The sequence below is a fragment of the Cervus elaphus genome, chromosome 23 (genome assembly GCF_910594005.1).
Source record: "Cervus elaphus chromosome 23, mCerEla1.1, whole genome shotgun sequence".
Taxonomy (NCBI): Eukaryota; Metazoa; Chordata; class Mammalia; order Artiodactyla; family Cervidae; genus Cervus; species Cervus elaphus.
The window spans coordinates 6,706,627-6,734,324 of record NC_057837.1 but is presented as its reverse complement, the minus strand read 5'-3'; the positions used below and the strand labels follow the sequence as shown (position 1 = coordinate 6,734,324).

Sequence of the window (27,698 nt, the reverse complement as noted above, 5' to 3'; positions counted from 1 at the left end):
AACAGAAACTCTACAAGCCAGAAGGGAATGGCAGGATATATTTAAAGTGATGAAAGGGAACAACCAAGAACACTCTACCCAGCAAGACTCTGCTTTCAGATTTGATGGAGAATTCAAAAGCTTTCCAGACAAGCAAAAGTTAAGAGAAGTCAGCACCACCAAACCAGCTTTACAACAAATGCTAAAGGAATCTTTCTAGGCAGGAAACACAAGAAAAAGGAAAAGACCTACAGAAAATAAGACCAAAACAATTACAAAAACTGTAATAGGATCATATCTATCAATCATTACCTTAAGTATAAATGAATTACATGCGCCAACCAAAACATGTGCACATATGCACTTCTGCTTATCACTCTGCTTGACTCTCCCAAATCATTAGTGATTATTTTATACTGTCAGATTAATCATGTTTCCTTTATGGCTTGCAATTGTAATTATTTTTTATTTTTTGTTTGGCTATTGAGTGTGAAAACTGATAAACATCTTTTACTATTTTGATTATTTAACAATTACTTGCTTAATACCACTGTATCATGATTGGTCAACAGAAAAATAATAGAACTCTATATCACCAAAACTAGGGTCTAATAGAAAAACCTATAATCACTTTTTAAAAACCAGATGCATATCAGAATTATCTTGAAGTTTTTTCAAAAATACAAATGCTCAGGTATTGCTTTTTCCAGATATGTTTCTAATGGGCAGTCATGTTTAAAAACAATTGGACCATACAATGATCTTTTATTTTTAGCTAGTTTGTTTCACTATTTCTAGTTCAAATTCAGTGCTCCCATTTCATTTATGTCCTCGAATTTCTCCATTTCTTCTTCTTCTCTTTTTTTTTTTTGATGTTCTTTCTCAGGACTTTATCAAGTGTAGGAGAAAAGTTTTTGTATACATATACAAATATGTATAATATATATATATTTGAAAACACGAATTTTTTGCCTAACTAAAAAATTACGACAGTTTGATTCCACTTGTTTGACTTAGTCTGAATAGAATGCTAGGTTTCTAATTAAAAAATAGATACACAACAAGCAACAAAGGTTTACTGTATAGCACAGGGAACTACAGTTAATATCTTGTAATAATTTATGATGGAAAATAATTTCAAAAATGATACATGTGTATTTGTATAACCAAATCACCTTGCTGTGCATCTGAAACACTGTAAGTCAACTATACTTCAATAAAATACACACACACACACATATATATATATATTTTAAAAGTACTTATACAAGTACAAATGGGATTCTTTCCTTTGGAGGCTTTAAAAACACAACAGATTCTTCTTAATTGAATGGATAGTTCTCATGACTTCTGAGCCTCAAAATCAATGCCTTTTAGAACACGGCTGGAAAAGAATGAATGAAGGGGTTGCACAAATAATAGAACTTTCTTCTGGTTTGTATACAGGAAAATAAAAGTAAAAAATAAAATTACAGTGTTTCAATTCAAGGTGGCAGACTGGGTATTTTCATTTACTTATTTTCCTTCTCTATATTCTACTGAAAAAGAAGATGAAATAGAAGAATAAATTCTCAACAGAATTGGAAAGCTGAGAGGGAACTCTACAGAAGAAGGAATGATTTCTGGTAGATATGAAATAACGGTAACCAGTTGAAAGTGAAACATATTACAGAGTTGAGAAAGTGAGAGAAAGATTGCCAAAAGAAGTGAGTTTCTTTTTTTTTTTTTATTTTATTTTTTTTTTCTTATTTTTTTTCCTACATAAAGCCAACAGCTTAATGTTCTTTCCTCAAAAACATTAAGACAACTCCACAGCCAGAGAGATGACAGCTTTTCACAAGTCCCTGATCTCTTTCCCTAATGCTTTCTCCAAGTTCCAAAACAGAAACCTTCTCTACAGTCAATCTGATCACTCTCTCTGTCTCTGCCATTCCGTTAGGGTGGTGACGTCTCCTAACAGTCCCACTCTACCCATCTTGAATCTAAAAGACTTCCCATCTTTCAAGGCTGAGCTCATCTCTAAAGCCTTCCTGATCAGCTCAGAAAGTCCTCTTCTCAAAACTTTAGAAACCCAAACATCAGGGCAAACCCTGTAATAAATTATTTGGCATGTTCATTTATCTTCAGAGCCCTCCAGTCCCTATCAGTCACCAATTCCTAGTGTTCCCACAGGACCCTGCACTTCCTTTTACAGCAGTTGTCACATGGGATTGCCATTGTTTGGGGGACAGCCACCGTCCAGTCTGTACATCATAAGACACCTCAAAACTCATCATCTCCTCATCTGGGCCCTTTGCCACAGTTTCCAATCCTATTGAAGAAAAACAGAAATCTAGGATCCGGACAATGCTGACTTCTTCACACTCATAACCAAACATCTCCAAGCCGTGTTGATGTCCTCTCTTTAACAGACCTTGAATTCCTGCATTTTCTTCATTTACCTAGTCCTGGCTGTCTTCTACTTTGGCTCTAACTTTTTCTTCACACTGCAGCCAGAATCGCTTTTCAAAATGAAAATTTGATCATGTCAAGGTGTTTGTAAACATTCCAGTGACTTTTTTTGGAATAAAGACCAAAAAAAAAGACTATTAATCAAAGCTCAATCCTCACTTCCTTGATTCCTCACATTAACCGAAATTATCCTACATAAATCCTCCCAGAACCGTGAACCTTTTCCTTCTGCCATTTACCAGGACCATAATTTAACATTTATCTGGTTTCTCTGATTAATATTTGTTCCCCTAAACTATAAAATTCATTAGGGCAGGAATTCCATCTGTGCAACGCCTAGCACCAGTGCCTGGCGCACTGCATCTGTTCAATCAATGCTGTTGAATGAATGGATGAATGGAAGGCTTCTCCTCACCACCCCTCTGAAAAAACACGCCAGGGCAAAGGCCCTATCTTTCTCCTTAGTCGAACCCTGCCCAGGGCCCATCAATGGGCCCATGCCTACAATTTTTGGCTAATAAATATACTGCAAAGAGAAACGAAGGGGAAATGATGTCAGAGGCCAGGAAGGCCTAACATGTAGGCCTGACTCTGGCAGCTTCCTCTTCTCTCTGCGACTGTAGACACTAGTCTCCCTCTTCAGAAGCGAAAACAATCGGGAGAAGAGGCCTGCCTGCCGTGGCCAGGCAAAGACGCGTAAGGCGCTCACCAGCAGCCGCCGGGCTTCCACCCCGGGCTTTTCCTCCTTTCTTCACGTCTTTAGAAAAACCCTCTCCAGCAGACACAAACACACAGACACACACAGAGACACACAGGCTTCGGACTCAAGGTCACTTACCAGAAGTGAGTTTCTTTAGAGGAATTCCCATAGTAATGTAAAGAATTGAGCCTGTGTCAGTTTCACTAGCAAGTATTTACTAACAAGAAATGAAAACCTATGTCCCGGCTCATACAAGAAAGTTAACATGATCTTATTTACAGTATCCAAACCATTGGAAACAACCCAAATGACCATCAATGGGGAAATGGATAAATGAATTGGGGCATAGTTATACAATGGAATACCACTTAACAATAAAGAAGAGAAACTTACTAGTGTATACAGCAACATAAATGAATGTCAAAAATATTATGTGAAGCAAAAGAAACCCAGACACATACACACAAATGCACACCGTACGATTCCATCTACATGAAGATCTAGCAGAAGCAAACTAATCCATGGTGATAAAAATAAGACACTGGTTGGTTATGGGGGGAGTAAGTTGACTACAAAGGTGCACTAGAAGACATCTGGGGATGATAGAGATATTCTGTATCTAATTTTGATAGTGGTTATATAGGTATATATAATCGTCAAAAATGGAACCGAATCCTTAAGATGCATTCACTTTATTGCATTAAATTATTCATCATTAAAATGTTTTAAATATGTAGAGAGAGAAAAAAGAGAAGGAGGAGAGGAGGGGAGAGGGGAAGGAAGAGAAAAGAAGGGGAGAAAAGAGAAGAAGCTACAGAAGTCAGGTGAAAAGGGTAAGGACAGGAAACTGATAAACAGTGAAAGGACTAGCACTAGGGTTGGAAAAGCTGGAAGATTAAGCTAAGACAAAATGCTTTAGAAAAATGCAAAGAGAAAAAACTAAGAGACATGGAAGACTGTTCGATTTTGAAATCGTAACATTAGTGTCAAAGTCTACTAGGAGTTCCTGAAAGTGAATACAAGGATGTTGGAAATAAGCAAAGAAATTACTAAAGCAACTTTCTCAGGCTGAAGAGAAACTTGAGGATTCAGATTGAAAGCACCCACCAGGGGCTGAAGAGGACTAACAACGAAGGCCCTGATTCTGAGCACAAGTTAATGAAATTTCTGAGCATTATGAATAAAGAGAAAATCCCTAAAAGCTTCCACTTAAAAAATCACCTACAAAGAAAAAGCATCAGACTTTTCACTGAAACATGAGATGCTATAAAGAAAAACTTGCATTACATCTTCAAAATTCTGAGGGGAAACAAGATAGGAAAAAAAAAAACTAACTGCTAAATTAGCGTTAAAGTGTGAGAGGCATGTAAACAAGTACTTAAACTTTTAGAATCTGAGAGTTTATCTTTTTTATTTTTTCTTTTGGCCACACCACACAGCTTGCAGGATCTTAGTTTCCTGAGCAGGGGTTAAACCTGGGGCCCAGGCAGTGAAATTGCTAACCACTAAACCTCCAGGCAACTCCTAAGAGTTTATCTTCTGATGAAATCTTTCTGAGAGAACTTCTTGAGAATGTATTCCAGCAAAATAAAAGATGAAGATATGAGATTCCAGAAGCAGCAGCAGCAGACAAATAAAAAAATAAATCTTATAGTTAAGTCTAAATAATGATTGGGAGAATTATACTACTGCTAAGAAATTATTCCTAAGGCAGCAAAAATGAAAAATAATAAAGGAAAGAAGATATTAGAAATGGAAAGAAAAATGAACAACCTAGCACCAAATATTCAGATAATGTGATTAAAAATTGAGAGAGAAAGACAAGAGAAAGAAACGGCATGTTAGAATCTTGTTTCAGGAAAGTTCAGTGAAAGTCACTCAGTCATGTCTGGCTCTTTGTGACCCCCTGGACTGTAGCTCAACAGGCTCTTCTCTCCATGGGATTCTCCAGGCAAGAAGACTGGAGTGGGTTGCCATTCCCTTCTCTAGGAATCTTTCCAACCCAGGGACTGAACCTGGGTCTCCTGCACTGCAGGCAGATTCTTTGCTGTCTGAGCCACTAGGGAAAGTTTAGGTTATATTATAAACACTCATTGAGTCTCAACATTGATAGAAAAGTATAATTTCAAATCTATTCGCTAAAATGTTAAGAATTGGAGAGATAAAACACTTTCCAAACTTGAGGAATAATAAACCAATAGTAATAATAAACTAAATAATATTTAAATACTTACTAAATGTTTAAGTGCCAAGCTCTAACAGAACACTTACCTGCATACAGTGTTATAATTCTTACAACAACACAAGGAAATAGCTTTTGTATATCTATTTAACAGATGAGGACATTTAGACCTAGGCTAACTCTCTTGCCAAAGTTCACATAGATAAATTGGAAGATGGGAGGCAAAATGAAGAAAATTTGAAAACCACCAAACAAAACTGAAAACACATCTTCAAATCTATTAGTAATCACAATAAATACAGGTGGGTTACATTCATTGATCTATTTCAAGACAAAAGAAAAACTGGCTATTGGTGATTAATGAGAGATATTTAAAGAAAAAGGGGAGAGAAAGGCTGAAAATAAAGGTTGGAAAAATATACCCAATGAATGGCAAGAGAAAAAAAAAATAAGCAAGAGATGCAAAATTACTATCAAAACATGTTGAAAGTCAATAAAAAGATATACAAGGAATTTCACCTTGACAAAAATATAACCACCAGGGAATTCCCTGCTGGTCCAGTGGTTAAGACTCTTGCTTTCACTGAGGAGGGCATGAGTTCAATCCCTGGTCTGGGAGGAGAACTAAGATCCTGAAAGCCACTAGACTGCTCCCCTTTGCCCCCCCCAAAAACCCACCAAAAAAAAAAAAGACATTTTATCTCCTAACACCATGAATTCTAAACAAGTAAAGCAAAACTTCATGGATAATAAGGAGAATAGAAAAATGCACAGAGGTAGGGTCAGAATGCAATTAAATTCTTTGAGGAATAAGCAGATTAAGTAAACAAGTAAATTAAGATGAACTGTTTTCACAATATAATTAACAATCTTGATTTGATAGGTCTTACAAAACAATTTAAGACTGTACATCATAAAGAACGTGTAATCAAGAAATATTTGCCAAATATGCATGTATTATATACAAACTTTATACTGATAAAGTAAAAATTCAATAAAACATATGTTTGAGAAAGCATAAAGGATCAAAAATGACTAGAGAAAAGTTATAGTATCTGAATAGGCTGCTGACCAGGCAATAACATGGAACACTAATCAGTGATCTCAGTCAAAGAGGTACCAGACCCAAGAAGGGTAACAATGAGTGAATTCTAACAATCTTATGCTGCTGCTGCTAAGTCGCTTCAGTCGTGTCCGGCTCTGCGCGACCCCATAGACGGCAGCCTACCAGGCTCCCCCGTCCCTGGGATTCTCCAGGCAAGAATACTGGAGTGGGTTGCCATGTCCTTCTCCAATGCATGAAAGTGAAAAGTGAAAGTGAAGTCACTCAGTCATGTCTGACTCTTCGCGACCCCATGGACTGCAGCCTACCAGGCTCCTCCGTCCATGGGATTTTCCAGTTAAAGAGTACTGGAGTGGGGTGCCATTGCCTTCTCCGGTATATGTATATACATATATGTATATATGTATATCCCACTAATGTATATGTGAAAATTTTAGTATATGTTAAAAATGGTATTTTGTATTAACAAATATAGAATGAAATATTTAACAAATATGAAAGGACAAGTGGCTATTCACTTCGACAAAAATCCAAGTTTTATCTTTATCTTAAATCCACAAATAACTTCAAAGTAGGTTGTAGTTCTAAACAACAAGAACAACAAAAACACTAAAAAAAAATTAGGATAAAATGTATTTCAATATTCTGACAATCTTTATTTGAGGAACTCTTTCTTGAGTAAGGCATGAAAACCAAAAGTCATGTGAGAAATGATCCAGAGTTGATTACACTTAGAAAGTTTCTGCATGACCAAAGGCAGCATAAACAATGTTAAAAAATGAATACAAGAGTGGTTCAACATTTGCAGTCCCTGAGGTCAATATGGTAGGTATTTTGCAAAGACAGCCACAATGACTCCTCCCATCCCTGAACACAAGCTCCATTGCTGGTCCTCCCATCAAGAGGAGTCAATTTCTGGCCCCCTAGAATCTAAGCTGATACAGTGATTTGTTTCATCAATAAAATGAGGCTGAAGTTGGATTGGGCTTCCCTGATAGCTCAACTGGTAAAGAATCCGCCTGCAATGCAGGAGACCCCAGTTCGATTCCTAGGTTGGGAAGATCCGTTGGAGAAGGGACAGTCTACCCACTCCAGTATTCTTGGCCTTCCCTTGTGGCTCAGGTGGTAAAGAATCCACCTGCAATGCAGGAGACCTAGGTTCAATCCCTGGGTTGGGAAGATCCCCTGGAGAAGGGAAAGGCTACCCACTCCAGTATTGAGGCCTACAGAATTCCATGGACTGTATAGTCTATGGGTTCGCAAAGAGTCGGACATAACTGACTACTTTCACTTTCCTATAAGTTCATCAAGACGCCTTGCAATTTCTGCTTTTTCTCTCTGGCTGCTTTGAGTCATGTAAAGATATGCAGGGCAACTTCCTTGAGGGTGAAGGAAGAGCATAGGTGACAGCCAACACCAACCATCAAACGTATGAGTGAGTCCTCTTAGGCTACCTAGCCCATGTCAAGCCAACAGAAGGCTATAGCCACATGGATAATCCTAGGCAAGATCAGCAGAAGAACCATCCAGCAGAGTCCAGGGAAAATTGCTGACACAAACTCATGAGCAAATAAAATGTGGTTGTTTTAAACCACTGCATTTTGGGATGACTTATTATGTAGTAATAGTTGAGTAGAACAGTCAGCCATGATTTAAAAAGAATTCCTGAGGTAAGAGAACACAGTCTACCTGGAAAATGGGCAAGGCAAGTCACAAAATAAGAAACACAAAGGTTGTTGACTTGAATCAGAGCTGGAGGAGTCTTGTTCATGAACCGGAACAAGAACTCCAGCCTGCCTGGGTCTGAATCCTGGCCCTGCCCATCATGGCTGTATGACCTTGGGTAAGTTATTCAAATCTCTGCTGGTCTCAATTTCCTCATCTGTGAAATGAGGATATATATACTATCTATCTCGTAGGGTCATTGTAAAGAAACTTAGTAGCATTAAGTACAAATAAATGTTGCTTTTGCTTTTACTGCTATTCATAGCTCAGATCAACTCTTGACTGAAGCAGTGAGTACAAGATACTGAATAGTTTTATTGAAGGCAAGTAGATGGATGAGGGGGGTTAGGAGTTGAGAACAAAAACATTTAGCTACATTTCAGGGTTAGGCTTGCTTTAATGTTATTGCAAAAAATGATTGGTTTGATGATTTCAAATACTTTCTTAAATCGCATTGTTTGAATGAATTCTAGCTTTACTATGTAAAATCTATAAAAATTCATGATTCTGAACCTGTGCTTTAGTACAGAAGAGAAGCACTCATTTGAATTTCCCTGGTGGTTCAGATGGTGAAGAATCTGCCTGCAACGAGGGAGACCTGGGTTTGATCCCTGGGTCAGGAAGATCTCCTGGAGAAGGGACTGGTCACCCACTCCAGTATTCTTGCCTGGAGAATTCCACGGACAGAGGAGCCTGGTGGGCTCTAGTCGACATGGTTGCAGAGTCAGACATGACTGAGTGACTGCCGCTGCTGCTAAGTCGCTTCAGTCGTGTCCGACTCTGTGTGACCCTATGGATGGCAGCCCACCAGGCTCCCCTGGCCCTGGGATTCTCCCGGCAAGAATACTGGAGTGGGTTGCCATTTCCTTCTCCAATGCATGCATGCATGCTAAGTCACTTCAGTTGTGTCCAACTCTGTAGCCCTCCAGGCTCCTCTGCCCACGGCATTCTCCAGGCAAGAATACTGGATGGACTGAGTGACTAACACATGTTAAAGGGATACAGTTATTATTATCATTGCCTGTGGTTCTATATTGTGGGATAGTCTGTCTTCCAGGCTGCTTTTGATTATATATAATTGTTTTATTACTATTTATCAATTAAAGACATATGAAAGAGCTAATCTGAGTATCTGAACAACATGAGACAAGAAGAGATAAGATTTCTTTCAAAAGTGAAAAAATTGATTTTTTCTATGCATTTTTATATAGCTGTTACAGACAACTGTAACATTTCTTATATTTTAAAATACTGAAAACAGTATAAAGACTAACATTCTTATTTATTATTATTATAAGCCACATAACCAATAGAAACAGCATTATGCTACTGCCTCATAAAAGCATACCTAAGGGTACAGAGACAGTTACAAAGGCAAAAATATGTCTCCTAGTATGCTGAGACTCTGGAGGAGGGCATGGCAACCCACTCCAGTATTTTTGCCTGGAGAATCCCATGGACAGAAGAGCCTGGCGGGCTACAGTCCATGGGGTTGCAAAGAGTTGGACATGACTGAAGTGATTTAGCACAGCATAGCATGTTGAAAATACCAAAAAAACCCATGGTTAGTCATGTTTATGTGTATGTGTGTGTATGTATACATAATGCAGATAGATAGATATGTTCATATTTGACACAATAAGACTGTCAAGATGTGTCTGATAATGTAAATTGTTACCCTTTCTTTTGTAGCCAGCAATACTTTATCAAGAACTTGGTACACAAATATCCTTCAAAGATTTTTACACTCATAAGATAACAACAAATTAAGCAGCTTCTGGCTCTGCAACCTCAGGCCAAGTTACCTAACCTCAGTCTTTTCATTTGAAACAGGGACAACAATATTGCCTAACTCATGAGATTTTCGTGAGGATTTAAAAAGAAAACATACGAGAAGTGCTAAGAACAGTGCATGACACATAAAAGATATCTGACAGATCTTAGCTACTATTGTTATTCTTACTTCTATTTGATGCCGTTGATATGTCAGATCTTAAACAAAGGCGCATCTCTTGTAAATGTTCCTAAATATTAAACTGTAAGAACAGATACTACACTTGACCTTCAACAAATACACGGACACCAAGGGGGAAAAAGGAGGAGGGATGAATTGGGAGGTTGAGATGGACATATATTCACTACTCTGTATAAAATAAATAACTAACGAGGGCCTGCTGGGTAGCACGGGGACTCTACTCAGCATGCTATGGTGGACTAAATAGGAAGGAAATCCCAAACAGAGGGGATGCACGTATACATGTAGCTGAGTCACTTCACTGTATAGAAGAAACTAACACAACATTGAAAACAACTAAAATACCCCAGTCTAAAAAATAATAAATATTCCCCAATATACTACAGTTTGGGTACGTAAAGCAACCATTGTGTCTTTCCGACTCCAACCTCATAATTTAGAATATTTTAAGCAGAGATAAAAATAATGTAACATAAAGACTGATGAACTTTTGGATTGCAAAGAATGATTTTTAGCAGCTTAAGCTATCCCAGAGCCAACACATTTAAGTTTAAATGCAGTTTAAGATGGGTTAAACATGACCAGTAAACAGAAAGAATACAGTACCCACAGTTTTGTTTTCAAATACACCTGCTACTAGTGAATTCACATCCCGAACCCTGAAAACCACAGACTAATAAGCGTATCTTGCAGACCTCCTCACTTGGCCAAATACACTCTCTTCAGCTGAATCGTAATACTTTTGAGAGCCAGAGGGCCAAAGGAACAACTTTAATCAGGAATATAAAACTTTTACAATGACAAATTACAAAAGAGAGTAAAATTATGAGCTAAACTGTTAAACTCATCAATCTGCCTGAATAAGTTAATTGAGTGGACAGAATAACCAAACATGATTACAAGATAAGCTGAAAGCTGATGGATTACCAGCTACCTGGGACTCAAGCTAATCCTAGGAGCCTTATGCTTTCTAGATCCCCCACTTCTTCTGCCCTGCTGGGACAGTTCTTCAGCCCCCGGCCCTTTGGAGAGTTTAATCCACTTCCCCTTTGCAGTTGCCACTTCCACCAGCTGCTTCTCTCATCACTTTAACATTCAAACGGGAAAGGCCAAGCCTAGGTTATTCTAATGATAGCAAACACCTCATAAAAAAATCTGCCAAATTTACTTTTCCATAGAACATCATTTTTACAGCTTTTCATGAGTCCATGAGGAAAGAAAGCATCATGTATAAAATATGACTTCCAGAATTCTTGAAGATATTAGGCATTGTTCCCAGTGTTACAGTGGGTGGGTGTACCACCAGCTATAGAATGGGGGTGTCTTCAATTTCCCCAAAGAGATAGGGTCAGGCTGTCACTGTACCTGTTTGCCCACAGGAGAAGAGGAGAGGACCTCACAAAATTAGGACATTTTCAGAAATGTCCCCAGGTTAAAAGAACTTTAGGCTCTGGGGTGCATTCTTTTTCATTCCTGGTTTTACATTCCTGTGTAAAGATCACCTTGCTTTAGTCTACAACATCCTGCCAGAGAGAGAACATGGTGTAACAAACCAAGAGTTTGGAATGTGTAAACTTTGCAAGTTTCTTAACCTCTGTACCTCGGTTTTTGCATCTATGCAGGGGGTGGTCGGGATATTAACAATATAGTACATCATTAAATTAGTTAAGTTCTGCAAAGAACTTAAAACTAGCACATGGAAAGCACTCTGGAAGTATTTAAGGGAATTCTTCCCTCTACACTAGGGTTTTTAGGCAACACAATGCATAAAGATGTGAGGAAAGAATTAACAGGACAATGATCTTAAAACCCTTTGGCAACAATGAAAGATGCTTATCTGGACATTGCAGAGTACAGGGTTTTTAGAGATGCTGCTTGAGTGAATTCCTGCTGCCTCCTGGGAAAATCCCTGCTGACATCTTTACCCATGCCCCAAGTTGACAGTTGTCAACACCTCTGACAGACCCAAGGAAAGGTGTTTTCCAAGAGAGCGGCAGGAAATCCCTACCTGGGCAACCCTTTATTTGGAAACCGGAAAATCCATCCTGTGTCTGACGCCCGCTATTCCCTCCCTAGTTGTGACCGCCCCTCCGGCCCCCACGCCCCGTGTTGGAGCTGCACAGACCGTTAGAATTCCAGAATTCCATTCCTAAGGCGAACTTCAACAGCGGCAGAACGCTGGAAGAAGTCTTTGCTGTCAGCTTTTAAAGCCCCAAGTAATGCCATCTCAGAGTAGAACAGGTGGCTTGACTCCGCGCCCCCCGCAGGCTAGGAAGGTACAAGGGTGGCTCGGGGACCACGTGGGCGACCAGGGATGCTTTCTTCGGGGAAATTATTTCCTGACCTTTGGCACTGTTTTCTGAGCTGGCAGATTCAACCGGGTTCTTCCTCCCAGACCTCGCTTGGGGGTTTGTCCCAAGTTGAGGTCTCCTTCCGCTCCTCCCCCTACCCCTGCCTCTCAGAATAACATCACTTCGCCTCTGAAGGGCAGCCAAAGACTGGGAGCGCCCCGAAGCCAACACATGCCCCACACTCCGCCGCCCGTCTGGCGCTCGCAGCCTCAGGTACCTGGGGACAGACCCGGAGGAGCGTGCCGCCGGACCTGCGAGGCGGTTCAGCCTCCAAGCACTTAGCCCGCTCCGTGCAGGCTGGAGACGGGTGGCCCCCGCCCAACTACTGCCCAAACGCCTGTTCTGTGGTGGGGCGGGGACCCGCCTCCCCGCATCGCTCAGGTGCGACGTCCGCGCCCCGCCCCGGGCCCCGGCCGCCACGCGCGCCCCTGCCCGGCGGCGCACTCACCTGCAGCGGGGTCCGGCTGGCGTTGGCCGCGGCCGCGTCCGGCCGGTCGGCGGCTCCGGAACCGCGCAGCACCGTGATGTGCAGCGTGAGCAGCAGCAGCCCCAGGAGCAGCAGCAGCTCGGCCGCCAGGCGCACCATCCTCCGCAGGCGCGCGGCTTTAGGACCCGGCGCAGCGGGCGGCGGCGGCGGCGGCGGCGGCGCCGGGGGAGGAGGAGTCGGAGCCCGGGAGTCCGGCAGCGCGGCTCCCGCCTCGGCCCCCGCCGGGGCCCCGCTCCCCGAGCCGGCGGCACTGGCGCTGGCTGCGGCGGGGCGCGCCGGGCCCGGGGAGCAGGAGCCGCCACCGCCGTCCCCGCCGCCGCACCACGGCGGAGCCACGGCGGGGCCGGGGGCGTCCAAGCCGGCGGCGGAGCGAACCCCGGCGCTCCCCGGCGGCGGCGGCGGGGACGGCGGGCCGCCCGGGGCCCGGGCCGGGCCGGGGCCCACCCTGCGGGCAGCCGGCAGCGGGGGCGGCGGCGGGGCGGGCGCAGCCGAGCCCCCGAGCGCACATGGGCGCCGCAGATGTGGCCGCGGCGCCGCAGCTGGAGCGGGAGCGGCCGCCAGAGGAGCGCGGGGAGCGGGAGGAGGAGGAGAAGGAGGAGGAGGAGAAGGAGGAGGAGGGCTTCAGCGGCGGCCCGCAGTTACCTCCACGCTTGGCTCCCCCGCCCTTGCCGCCCGTAGCCACTCACCCGACGAGCCACCTCCCCTCCTCCCCGCGCTCCTCCCGGCCGCGGGCCGCGCCGCCCCGCCGCAGAGTCCTCGGGAGAGCCGGCTCCAGACGGGGGCCCCGTGCGCGGGGGCTGTCAGTGTTTGGAGGTGACCCGCGAGCCCCTCCGGAGTCCGCGTCCGCCTGCCGGCCTGCGCCGAGCGCGCGCCTCCGCTGCCGAGGTCGCTGCGGCCGGCGAGGGCAGAGCCCCGCGCGCGCCGAGGCTCGGGGCTGTGGGTGGGTGGGGGTGCCTGGGCGAGGTTGGAAACTTTTATTGACAAGTGGAGTTGGGAGATGTGGTGATGGGAACCGAGAGGGCACCGGCCCAGCCAGGTGTCTGCCGGCGACTGTGCGCCCCTCCCTGCAGCTGGCCTGTGTACGAAGGGGAAGAGACGGGGTCGTTCCAGAAAGGTCTTGACACTCGCTCCCGGACAGTGGGCCGCCTGCTCTCCGAGCGCCGCTGCTCAGGCGCCCGCGGCGGTGGGTAGAGCCTGGGAAGGGAGGCGAGTCCGATTCGCCGGGCGTCCGTCTGGTCCAGCGCGCAGGTGTCTAGGCAAGAAGCGGCAGGGATGAGATGCCCGCGGCTCGGGCGCGCAGGACGGAGGTGGGGCAATGGGGGCCAGTCTCAGCTCAGGCCGGCGCGGGTCAGGGAGCTCATCCCGGAGGCGCTGCGCCCGGAGGGGCCCTGGGGGCTGCCGTCGCCCAGTTGCCGCTCCCGGTCCAGCGTTTCATGACCGCGCTGAAACCTCGGGCTCCCGCGCGTCGCTCATGCCTCGCAGGGGACAGCCGGCCGGTGGAAGGGCTCGAGGGTCGAGCGGAGGGCGCGCGGTCCTCGCCTCGGATGCACGAGAGAGCCGGGTCCGGGGCTGGGCTCAGCTCACCGCAGCGGCGCCGCGCATCCTGCCCGGACGCCCGCCTTCTCCAAGGGGCTCGGAGTGGCGAGCGCCCGGACTGGCCCGGGCCTTTTATACTCCTCCGCCGCCGCCTCCCCTCGGGTCCCTCCTTGCCTCCTCCCCTGTGCCCGCCCCGTCCTTTCCTCCCCGCGAGCGGAACCTTCAGCCTAGGCGTTCCCAAATTTCCCCAATTTCCAAGCGCACCTCGCATCCTGGATTCCAGTGTCCCGGCGACGGAGCCTCTCGGTTCTACCCTGGGGACTGAAATAAACAAACAAACCTTTCTCTCCGACACGCCCCCTTCCCCCGCTCCCATCCTTACAAACTCAAGTAAGATTCTTAAATCAACTACCTTCTCAGAGTTCCTGTCTTTTTACAAGGCACCTCAGCCAAGTCTTACCCAAATTAAGACCAAAAGCACTTTTATCATTAAGAAAGTTCACGGGGGTGGGGGTGGCGGTGTTCACCCTGGCATTTTGCAGTATTTAAATAGCGGTGGTTAAAGTATAGTATTTGGTTGTTTAGTCGCTAAGTCGTGTCCGATCCTTTTGGAACGCCGTCTGCCAGGTTCCTCTGTGCGTGAGACTGCCTAGGCTAAGAATACTGAAGTGGGTTGCCATTTCCTTCTCCAGAGAATCTTCCCCACCCAGGGAGGGAATCGGTGTGTCTCCTGCATTGGCAGGCGGATCCTTGACCACTGAAGCCACCAGGGTAGCCCAAAGTTTGGTGCACGGATTGGTTTTATGTCAGGGGCAAGAAGAGCTAGTTACTGCTCTGGAGAGGCTTCCTGAGCATCTTTAAAAGCCTAACCAACTCTAGCATCTTACTAACACATCGACAGCTTCTTAAAGCACTCTGTTTCTTTCAGTCATTGTGTGTGTGGCGGGCGGGGGCGGGGGCGGAGGGGGAGGGCATTGAGAAGGGGCAATGTTTGGAGGGAGAGAGCGCTTTAAACGTTTAGGCAGCAGGTCCTGTTAGGCATCCTATTGCAATCCGCAGGCTCTAAAATGCCAATAATTGTCAACCGGAGCGCTGAGGAAGAATTTGAAACAATAGATGGTCCCGGGTTCAGATGGGAGATCAAAGAGGAGATCCCAGCGGCTCTGAGATCCCACAGGGATCCTCCTGTGTGTTTCCAAGTCAGAATCACTTAGGAAAATGTGAGGGAGTTCATGCTAATCAGCACATCGATGGAATGTGTAAATTAAGATGGCAAACTGGAATCCTATATCCAGAGAGAGTTTAGGCTGGCTGTAAGCCCCAGTCGTGCCAGACTCTGATGTGGGCATACAGGGACAAATGACTTTCCCATTGCCTGAGGCAGGCTGGTCTAAATTAGAATCCAGGCACTTCTGCTGTATCCTGTGTTTCCATCACACACAGTCTCCACATGTGAGCCTCAATGCCTCTCCTCTCATCTAAAATGAACATTTTTTTTTTTTTTGGATCCTAGGAAAAATAACTTTTACAAAAACATTGGAAAGAAATCCTTGCAGCGAGTGTAAATTCTTGTAAATGTGTAAAAGGAGAGTTGGAGATCAAAGTCTTTGAAAAATGTTGTAAAAATTGTAAATTGAATTTTGGGGACTAAAGTCTGTATAAAATGTCGAACAAACGTATGAATGAATCCTATTAAAATTCTTGCATGCTGTGAAATCCAAATTCCAGGTGAGTTTATGTTCTAGTAAGCACACATAACTAATACTGATAAACCTCCATCCCTATGATGACTGTTGCCAAACAAGGCTACTGGCAGTGTCTGCTTTTGAGGAGTTAGGGAAAACTGGATTGCAAGTTTGTGAAAAAGAATTGTAAATTTAATAGCCCAAGCAAATTAAGTGTTGAGCACCTTTAGGAAATCATACCCACAGTTAATGGAAACTTTTAAAATCCTACCTGCTTAAGAGTTTCCACAACACTTTATTCATATCTTTTATTATTGATCTAACTATGCGTTAGTAGAATGTGTGTCTGTCTTTATACCAGATTTGGATCACCTTTGTGGCAGAACATTCCAGAGCACATCTCCCTTACCCCCGGTCCAGTTTTGTTTTATTTTTTTCTTCCTTTATTCACAACTAGAGAACATGTTCCAGCAGCACTAGCTCTAGGTGGGACTGTGAAGAGCTCTGCCGCTCTCCGACCTGGCCATTAAACATGAAGTGACCATCTATCACACTCTCCCTTTGCTTTCTGTAGGCAAAGGACTTTCAGGTGGAAGGAGCCCAAAGCTCTGAGTTCCTGCTCAAGAGAGAGCTATTGCACCAGGAATGCTTGCATGTAACCTTGTGCAGCAGGAAATACACTTTGTTGTTCAAGACCACTGTGATTTGGGGATGTTTGCCACGCAGCTAGTTCAGCCTGTTCTGACAAGTACAATCCTCAAGACGGGGACAGCTGCCTCCTCTCATATTTCTAGAGCTGAGCACAGAGCCTTGCATGGAGTAGATGCTCAGTCCGTGTTTCTTTAATGGATGCAGCATGTGGTTTTTATACAGACCTTACTTAATGAATTAACGCCCCTTAGACTGTTCCTACTATAAGTAGCTGATCTGTAAATATTAGTTCTTCTGTCTTGATTATACTATTCTTTCACAAATTTTATCTTTTATTATTAGTCCTTTTCTTTTGCAGACAGGCTTGTTTGGAATAGCTGGGTAAAACAAGAGAAATTAACAAGCCAGAACACCTATAGTTAATATAACTGAAGGGAATCTTGTAGTCTATTATGATCAGGATTTTATTGTTTTTACTCTTTGTCTCTCTCTATAGATATAGTTGTTGTTTTGTTTTTGTTTTGTTTTGTTTTTTATTAAAACTGTTAGAAGATAGCAAAGGGTAGTTTTAGTATAGTCTTTTAAAATATGTTTTTATTATTTAAAAATATATACAAAAGTAAAGCGGGTATAATAAATAACCCAACTTCAACAAAACTTGTGACCAAATCTCTACTCTCACTTTCTATTGTCAAATTATTTTGAGGCAAATCCATGACATCATATCATTTCACTGATACATAGTTCAGTATGTATCTCAAAAACATAAGGATTCAATTTAAAAAAAAGTTACACTCATGCATACTGTGTGAGGTGTAAATCAAATTTTTTGCAAAGTCAAAACCAGAGACTTTTCTGGGTGTAAAAATGATTAGCATTTAGGGATTGTGGTGGAGGCTGCTAGGTGTTCACTAAAACCCGTTTCCTCTTCTTCCTGGACACATGAGTTCACTATATTTCCCAATATCCTCTACAGTTAGATACAGCCATGTGACTGAATTCTGGCTAGTAGAACTCAGTCTGGTGGCTGGATATTTCTGTGCAGGGTGAGGAATGATCAGCCTGAATTCCGGGCACAGAGCCCTTAGCCCATTCCAACTCTGCCTAGAACACCTTAGCTAGGCTAGTGTGTGATTAGAAATAATCTTTTTGCTGTGCAGCAAAGTGATCCAGTTATACACATATATTCTTTTTTCATACTTTTTCCACTATGATTCATTACAGGATATTGTAATAGTTCCCTGTGCTATTCAGCAGGAACTTGTTAGTTATCTATTTTATATACGTTGTTGTTATTGTTCAGTTGCTCAGATGTGTTTGACTTTTTGTGACCCCCATGGACTGCAGCATGCCAGGCTTCCCTGTCCTCCACCATCTCCCAGAGTTTGCTCAAAATCATGTCCATTGAGTTGGTGGTACCATCCAACCATCTCATCCTGTCAGCCCCTTCTCCTGCCTTCAGTCTTTCTCAGCATCAGGGTCTTTTCCAGTGAGTCAGCTCTTCACATCAGGTGGCCAAAGTATTGGAGCTTCAGCTTCAGCAACAGGGTTGATTTCCTTTAGGAACGACTTGTTTGATCTCCTTGCTGTCCAAGGGACTCTGAAGAGTCTTCTCCAGCATCATGGTTTAAACGCACCAGTTCTTCGGCACTCAGTCTTCTTTTATTGTGCAGCCTTTCATATTGGTAAAACTACTGGAAAACTACTGGAAGAACCATAGCTTTGACTATATGGACCTTCTTAGGCAAAGTAATGTCTCTGCTTTTTAAAACACTGTCTAGATTTGTCATTGCTTTTCTTCCAAGGAACAATTACATGGCTACAGTCACTGTCCACAATAATTTGGGAGCCCAAGAAAATAAAGTTTGTCACGGTTGCCATTGTTTCCCCGTCTGTTTGCCATGAATTGATGGGACCAGATGCCACAATCTTAGTTTTTGAATGTTGAATTTTAAACCAGCTTTTCCACTCTCCTCTTTCACCTTCATCAAGAGACTTTTTAGTTCGTTCCTCTTCAATTTCTGCCATAAGGATGGTGTCATCTGCATATCTGAGGTTATTGATATTTCTCCCAGCAATCTTGATTTCAGCTTGTGCTTCATCAAGTACTGCATTCTGCATGATGTACTCTGCATATAAGTTAAATAAACAGGGTGACCATATACAGTCTTGACATACTCCTTTCCTGATTTGGAACCAGTCTGTTGTTCCATGTCTAGTTCTAACTGTTGCTCTTGACCTGCTTACAGGTTTCACAGGAGGCAGGTAAGATGGTATTCCCATCTCTTGAAGAATTTTCCACAGTTTGTTGTGATCCACACAGCCAAAGGGTTTGACATAGTCAACAAAGCAGAAGTAAATGTTTTTCTGGAACTCTTGCTATTTTGATGAGCCAACAAATGTTGGCAATTTGATGGCTGGTTCCTCTGCCTTTTCTAAATCCAGCTTGAACATCTGGAAGTTCTTGATTCACATACTATTGAAGTTTAGTTTGGAAAATTTTGAGCATTACTTCGCTAGTGTGTGAAATGAATGCAATTGTGTGGTAGCTTGAACTTTCTTTGGCATTGCCTTTCTTTGGGATTAGAATGGAAACTGACCTTTTCCAGTCCTGTGGCCACTGCTGAGTTTTCCATATTTGCTGACATATTGAGTGCAGCACTTTCACAGCATCATCTTTTGGGATTTGAAATAGCTCAACTGGAATTCCATCACCTTCACTAGCTTTGTTTATAGTGATGCTTCCTGAGGCCCACTTGACTTCACATTCCAGGATGTCTGGCTCTAGGTGAGTGATCACACCATCGTGATTATCTGGGTTGTGAAGATCTTTTTTGTACAGTTCTTCTGTGTATTCTTGCCACCTCTTCTCAATATCTTCTGCTTCTGTTAGGTCCCTACCATTTCTGTCCTTTATTGAGCCTATCTTTGCATGATATGTTCCCATGGCATCTCTAATTTTCTCAAAGAGATCTCTATCTTTCCCGTTCTGTTGTTTTGTTCTATTCTTTGCACTGTTCCCTTAAAAATACTTTCTTATCTCTTCTTGCTGTTCTCTGGAACTCTGCATTCAGATAGGTATATCTTTCCTTTTCTCCTTTGTCTTTCGCTTCTCTTCTTTTCTCAGGTATTTTGTATATTTTGTTTGTATATGCTAATTCCAAACTCAATTATTTATCCTGCCCCCACCCCTGTTACCCCTTTGGTAACCATAAGTGTGTTTTCTATGTCTGTGAGTCTTTCTGTTTTACAAATAAGTTCATTTGTATCATATTTTAGATTCTTCATATAAGTATATCACATGGTATTTTTCTTTCTCTTTCTGACTTAACTTACTTAATATGATCATTTCTAGGTCCATCCATGTTACTACAAATGGCATTATTTCATTATTTTTTATGGCTGAGTATTATTCCATTGTATATATTACTGCAACTTTTTCTAAAGATGTTTTTAAATTTATTTTTTAATTGGAGGAAAATTTCTTTACAATGTTATATTAGTTTCTGCCATATAACAAGTGAGTCAGTCATAATTATATATTTATCCTCTCCCTCTTAAGCCTTCCTCCTCTGCCCATCGAATCCCTCTAGGTCATCACAGAGCAGCAGATCGCATCCCTGTGCGTACAGTGACTTCCCCCTAGCTATATATTTTACACACGTGCCAATGCTGCTTTTCCAGTCCATCCCACCTTCTCCTTCCCCCGCTGTGTCCACAGGCCCGTCCTCTACATCTGCATCTCCATTCCTTCCCTGAAAGTAGGCACATCAGTCCCATTTTTCTAGATTCCATTTGCATGTGTTAATATACAATATTTGTTTTTCTCTTTCTGACTTACTCTGTATAACAGACACTAGGTTCATCCACCTTGCTACAACTGACTCAGATTCATTTTTGTTTTTTTTTTATGACTGAGTAATAATCCTTTGTGTGTGTGTGTGTATGTATCTTCTTTATACATTCACTTGTTGATGGACATTTAGCTTGCTTCCATGTCTTAACTACTGTGAATCGTGCTTCTGTAAACACAGGAGTGTGTGTATCCTCTGGCATTAGAGTTTTTCCCCAATATATGCCTACTGGGACTGGGAATGGGACTACTGGCTCATATGGCAACTCTATTTTTAGCTTTTTAAGGAAAAAAATTCTTTAAAAGATATGTGAAGCCGCTAAATTTGGAGGGTTTGCTGCAGGCCTTACGCTGCCCTAATTCATGTGCTGTGAGGGAGGGGTGGGAGTCTTTGGGGAGAGAGTGGGTGTCTTTGTCTTTGTGGGCCATCAGGCCTCTGTTGTGACTAGTCAGCTCTGCTGTTGCAGCAGGAAAGCGGTCAAAGAAAATGCAAGAGCAACGCTTGTGGCTGTTTCTTTTTTTTTCCCACAGCGCTACGTGACATGCTAGACCCTAGTTCCCCAACCAGGGATCAAACCCATGCCCTCTGCAGTGGAAACACAGACTGTTAACCACTGGACCGCCAGGGAAGTCCTGAGTGGCAGTGTTTTAATAAGACCTTGTATACACAGACTTCATGTATACACAAAACTCCAATACTTTGGCCACCTGATGCGAAGAGCTGACCCATTGGAACAGTCCCTGATGCCGGGAAAGACTGAAGGTAGGAGGAGAGGGGGACGACAGAGGACAAGGTGGTTGGAGCGTCACCAACTCAACAGACATGAGCTTGAGCAAGCTCCGGGAGATGGTGACGGACAGGGAAGCCCGGCGTGATGTAGTCCTGCAGCCCACGGGGTTGCAGAGTCAGACGCCACTGAGAAACTGAACAAAATACACAGACAGCTAGACCGTATGACTTAGCTTCTGCCAGTCCCTTTTCTAAGAGATGGACATACTTTACCACCTCATCTCAGGGCCATCCATGGAGGAACTGCAGCAAAATGGGGTTGAATGGATTCTATTGACCAGCCATGTAGCCTCTCAGACAAGTTACTTTAGCTCTCTCAGCTCAGTTGATGGGCTTCCCTGGCGGCGCAGTGGTAAAGAATCTACCTGCCATGTATGAGACCTGGGTTCGATTCCTGGGTTGGGAAGATCGCCTGGAGAAGGAAAAAGCAACCCACTCCAGTATTCTTGCCTGGGAGATCCCATGGACAGAGGAGCCCGGTGGACTATAGTCCATGGGGTCACAAAAGAGTTGGACCCACCTTACGGACTAAGCAACAAATGGCTCAGTTTCCCATCTGTAAATTGTTTTCAGGTTCCACTTTCACTCCCACAGGAGGCAAAAGGAGTGGTTCTAGGTCTCTGTCCAGTAGATGAAGGACTCCAGATTGTGTCCGTGAGGGCAGGGAACTGGTCTGTCTCATTCACTTCTGAAGTCATAGGGTGGCTGTTCCATAAATATTTTTTCCATGGGTGCAGCTCTCAGAAAACTGCAGAAAATAGTAGCTGTAAGGATCCCGAGAGGTAGACTCTAAGCCCTGAAGGAAACACAAACAAAAACTCCAAAATGTTGTTCCACTAGAGTCCTTTGAACTGTGCAGGGGTCACAGAGCTCACAAGTGAGAAAATCACCACCCTCAGAGGCTCGGAGGTGCTCCTGGGGGCTCTACCCGCTAAAGCAACAGCTAGGCTGGGGGGACACCTGGACTTGCAGCGTTGTTCCAACTCCGGAGGCTCTAACACACACACACGCAAGCTCGTGAGAACCAAGAGGATGCTGTGTCTGTCTTCACTTCATCTTAGAGCCCCTGACTGTACACAGGGCCCAAGGGACCCTGAGTGTGTGACCCAGGACGGGGAGAAGCTGCATTCCTGGGGGAGGGCTGTTCTTCTCAGGCATGGGCAGGAGTGGTAATAAAATAGGGTTGGCTCTTTGAAAGGGTGTGCGATGGTCCTTCTTTACGTGGCAGGGTCCTTGACTGCATTTCCAGTGTGACATTAAAATGTGATGTCCTGCCTATCCACTGACTTCTGCAAATAGCTGGCCTCTGTAGCGCTCATCTGTACTTAAAAAACAGACTCCTTTATTGCTTTGGCTTTGCTATAATTATTTCTGTGCAAAACAAAATAAAATCTCAGACATGTTATAGCTGGAGGAGAAAATATATAATTATAATTTGTATAATTACCATGTTATATATTATATATCATAGGTTTTTAAAAAAAAAATTCTGACAAATAATTTCTAGACAGAAAGAAAGCAAACTGGTCAGAGTTCCATCTCTGAGTTTAGAGGTTGGTAGGGGCCAACCAGAATTCATCAAGCTTCCTTTTACAGATGAGGAAACTGAGGCCCAGGGAATTAAATTGACATTTTCAATATTGCAGAGGGAGTTGGTGGCAGCATCAGGTTTTCACTTCAAGGCCATTGCTCTTTCTACTTTTCTAAGTATAGTTTAAAATATTAAAGTGTGACATACCTACCAAAAAGAGTGCATATCCTAGGTGTATACAGCTCCATGAAATTTTTATTATTCAGATCAAGAAGCAGTATATTACCAGCACCCCAGTAACCCATTATTCAGATGTTAACAATATTCTGACTTTCATCACTGTACATTTGAATGGACTTAGACAATAATATAAACTTAACTTTACAAGTTACATGCCCCTGGAGGAGGGCATGGCAACCCACTCCAGTATTCTTGCCTGGAGAATCCCCATGGACAGAGGAGCCTGGAGGGCTACTGTCCATGGGGTCACAAAGAGTCGGACACAACTGAATGGCTAAGCACACAGCACAACTTTACAAGATATCTCTTGGTATCTCACGTCTAGTGCTATCTTCCGTTTCTCTCTTCAACTTTTTAGTTGTTCAGTCAGTCATGTCCAACTCTTTGTGACCGCATGGACTGCAGCACGCCAGGCTTCCCTGTCCTTCACCATCTCCCAGAGTTTGCTCAAACTCATGTCCATTGAGTTGGTGACGCCATCTAACCATCTCATCCTCTGCCACCCCTCCCCACCCTCCACCGCCCTTAATCTTTCCTGTCATCAGGGTCTTTTTCAATGAGTTGGCTCTTCGCATCAGGTGGCCAAAGTCTTGCAGCTTTAGCACCAGTCCTTCCAATGAATATTCAGGGTTGATTTCCTTTAGGATTGACTGATTTGATCTCCTTGCAGTCCAATGAACTCTCAGGAATCTTTTCCAACACCACAGTTTGAAAGCATTAATTCTATGGCACTCAGCCTTCTTTATGATCCAACTCTCATCTGAACATGACTACTGGAAAACCTATACCTCCGCTAGACCGACCTTTGTCGACAAAGTAATGTCTCTGCTTTTTAGTACACCGTCAGTTTTGTCATAGGTTTTCTTCCAGGGAGCAAGCATCTTTTAACTTCATGGCTGCAGTCACCATCCGCAGTGACTTTGGAGCTTTTTATTTAGAAGACTTTTAATCCTATAGAAATGTTTCAGGTATGATTGAAAGAACACCCATCCATCCTTGTGGTGGTTGGCACAAATGACCACAGTTTTTCCTTCACCACAACCAGGCCCTTTACAATGTGACTTCTCAGCTTTCCCCACCGTGACGCAGAGGCATCCACCCACCCTGACTTTGAGAAAATGCATCACCAGTGAGGTTGTACCAGTTCTGTGGTCTGGTCTCAAGAAACTTCCCAGGCTTCCTCTCTCTCTGTATCTTTCTTGGAACTTTGCCTCTGCCCATGAATAAGCCAGGACTAACCTGCTGATGGGACAGTGACAGGGTCCTAGTCACTGCAGCCAACCACCAGACTCACCCCAGAAGCAAAGCTGCCCAACCGGTTGGCTGCTGATCACAGACACAGGAGGGACCCAACAGAGCTCACTGGAACTTCCCAGGGGAGCTGAGTCTAAATAGAAACATAAGCTAAATACATAGCTGCTCTTTTGTGGAGATTTGTCAGAAAAAGTGCTCAATGCAACCCTTTACCTCAAATATTTCAGTGTATAGCTCCTAAGAAGACAGAGATTCTCCTACATCATCACAATATAATTAGGCTCAGGACATTTACCATTGATACAATTATTTCTAATTTACATTCGCATTCAAAATTTTCTAATTGCTCCTACAATACCCTTTGGGGCTTCCCAAGCGGCTCAGTGGGTAAAGAACCTGCCTGCCATGCAGGAGAGGCCAGAGATACGGGTTCGATTTCTGGGTCTGGAAGATCCCCTGGAGAAGGGCACAGCAACCCACTCCAGTGTTCTTGCCTGGAGAATCCCAGGGACAGAGGGGCCCTTCCGGTGACAGTTTGTGGGGTTGCAGAGTCAGACACGACTGCAGTGGCCGAGCGTGGCGCAGCAGACAGTCCCCTTTCTAGCTGTCTTCCTTCCACTCAGGACTCAGGCGAGCGTTCCCTGCTGCATGTAGTTGTCGTGGTCCCACCTCATTATTTCTGTCTTCAACAATTGCCATCTCCCCCCCCACCGGCCTTTTCCTTTTGGTCTTTTGTCTTATTAACAATTTGAAAAGTCTAGGTCAGGTGATTTTGCAGAGTGACTTTCAGTTCACACTAGCGTGTTTGTTTCTCCAGGATTAATGTCAGACTATGCCCTTTGGGCAGGAATACGGATGGTGCCATGTTCTCACGTGTATGTCACATCACGGGGCCCACACTCCGGCTGGCCCCGTTGTTGGGGAATCTCTCTCTAGATGCAGAGGTCTTGATGAAATGGGAAGAGTTCTGGACTGAGAATACGCTGGTGTGTGCAAAGTGAGTCCATCGAATTTCCCGGGAAGCTACTCTACTTTGTCCTAAATTCTTTGTTAACTTTGTCCAGGCCCTTCAGGGCAGTGGGGTGCGACCATGTTAGAGGGTGACTTTCTTTTACAAATAAGTTATTTATATATTTATTTAGTCAGAATATGTTCTTTGACAGTCACAGTCAAGCATCTTGAAAATTCTGTGGAATGTAAAGATGCTTATTTGGAAACTGCATGAGATAAGAACCTCTTCATGTAGTAACGTTGACTGGGGGTTTTTTTGGGAGGAGGGTATAGGGAGAGAGCAAATTAGCCCAGAGAGTGTGTTCAGGCTCTCTGTAAATAATAACTATGTAACAGCTGAGCTCATCTATAGCACCATGCATGCGCATCGCAAGATATTCTCTTGGTCTCGACTACCTTGTGTGAAATGCCTCTGTGAGCATCACCTGGAAAAGCCCTGGAGGGTTGTGTACGGTTATGTTGTGTTAAATTACGGCTGCTGTGCCAGCCAGGAGAGAAGAAAACGTCTGCAGTTCCTACGGCTCCTCGGGTCTCCTTCAGCTTCTCAGCTCACACCTTGCCTGCCCTGGGCTCAACCAACAGTGCTGACGGTGTGAAAAACAAGACAATTGGCCCTGTGAGCAGGATCAGCAGTAGAGAGGGGTACAGGCTTGATTTTTAAATTAATGAATTAATTATTTTCAGATTTGATTTTTTTCCCTTTGAAATATAGTTGATTTACAATGTTGTGTTAGTTGCAGGCATACAGCACAGGCTGTGAGTCAGTTATTTTTTTGTTTACTCTAATCAAAAGTCGTTATCAGTTCATTCTGAGTAGTTTAGCCTCAATCTCTCTCTCCTCTCTTTGTTAGTAAGCCAGATTTGGTGTAAGACAAAAGAGAAATTAATTTGCTATTAATCACCCTTGACTTCAGTGATCTCAAAATAGTAAATGACTTAGTTTTATGATGCATTGAAAAAATTGCAAGGAATCTAAAAATACCTAGGGAAGTTTAAAAGACAGGAAGAAAACACCAACAGATTGGTCATGTCAACTCTTTTTTAACGATTAAAGAGTAGCTGAATTATTTTTTTCTGACTGTTCCAGGTGAGGTTATATCTGAAAGAAAGCTAAAACTGATGAATTTGCAATTAGAAGTGAATTTAATGACAATAGTTCTTCAACAAAGAAAGACCAAACTGACACCTCTAAGATGCCACATCAGAGACGTCTCCACTCAAAATAGCTTCACAACAGACTGGTTCTCACATCTTTACTAATAAACACAAGATCTCATCACCAATGCTTGTGGTGAGGATTTCACAATGATTGGGGGTGTCGTGGCTCATTTGTGAACCAGATGTGTCTAAACTGAAATCTGAAAATTCTCACTTGGTAAACAGGATGATGAAAGCTGGACGTGAAGCGGCCTTGTGGAGGTATAAGCGTGAAAGAACTGTTTACACGTTTTTGGAGCTCAAATTTGGGACAGTTGTTATTTTACAAGATTGAGATTTTCCTTTATTTACCTGGTGTCTAACTTGGTTCTCAAATTGTAGTTCAGTTTTATCCATGGCAACAAAAACTAGCGTTTGAGAATGAAGCTTTTATTTGTTGGGGAAATGAAAGCCAAATCATCTTGTTTGTTTTGGATACTCATAAAGATTGAAGAATAAACCATTCTCATGTTTTTATGTGTGTGTTGTGAGTAAATATATGCCATGGTGATATCAGGCCCAGTGATACTGAAAAAAAAAAAAAATCTACATATACCAGCCAGGGAAAGTAACTTTAGCTGTTGTAAGAAACACTTCCCCCAAAACTCAAAGACTTAACACAAGAAAAATTCATTTTCTTGCTTATACTGCAATATTCTGAATACCTTGGCATTCAGAGGGCAGCCTTCATTTGATTTAAGGGCCCAGTGCCTTATCCAGCAGACAAGGGAAGAGAGAAAGGGGAGACTGCCAGACGTACCATTGGCTGAGACTCTGTCGTGTGGCTCTACCCAGCTGCAAGGAGAGCTGGGAAATGGAGAATTCTTGTATGTCTAGGAGGAATATAAAATGGCTATGTCCCAGGCATGGTACTATTTCCATATAGAATTATCTCTGCTAAAATACCAGTATGTGAATGAAAATTTGTAGTGTCATGGGTGGGCTGGATAGAGCAAGGGTTAACATTTTTACTTAGAAGGCTGGATAATAAATATTTTTGCCTTTGTGAGGCAAGAAGAAAAATTAAGTACATTATG

General features: G+C 43.5%; 1 protein-coding gene and 1 long non-coding RNA gene across 2 annotated transcripts in view; one reads left to right on the top strand and one right to left on the bottom strand.

The window, feature by feature from the left end:
- The window catches only part of ISM1 (isthmin 1), an 84,722-nt gene extending 71,572 nt beyond the window's left edge, over positions 1 to 13,150 (bottom strand). Inside the window, exon 1 of the mRNA XM_043884107.1 lies at positions 12,875 to 13,150. Coding sequence (XP_043740042.1) covers positions 12,875 to 13,012 — 138 coding nt within the window. The 5' untranslated portion in view covers positions 13,013 to 13,150. The remainder of the gene's footprint in view (positions 1 to 12,874) is intronic.
- A 7,182-nt stretch (positions 13,151 to 20,332) lies between these two features.
- Positions 20,333 to 27,109, top strand: LOC122681708. The gene is made up of 4 exons (XR_006337081.1): positions 20,333 to 20,546; positions 21,170 to 21,401; positions 25,271 to 25,450; positions 26,552 to 27,109. It is a non-coding gene; the product is annotated as an uncharacterized LOC122681708 (long non-coding RNA).
- The last annotated feature ends 589 nt before the right edge of the window (positions 27,110 to 27,698 follow it).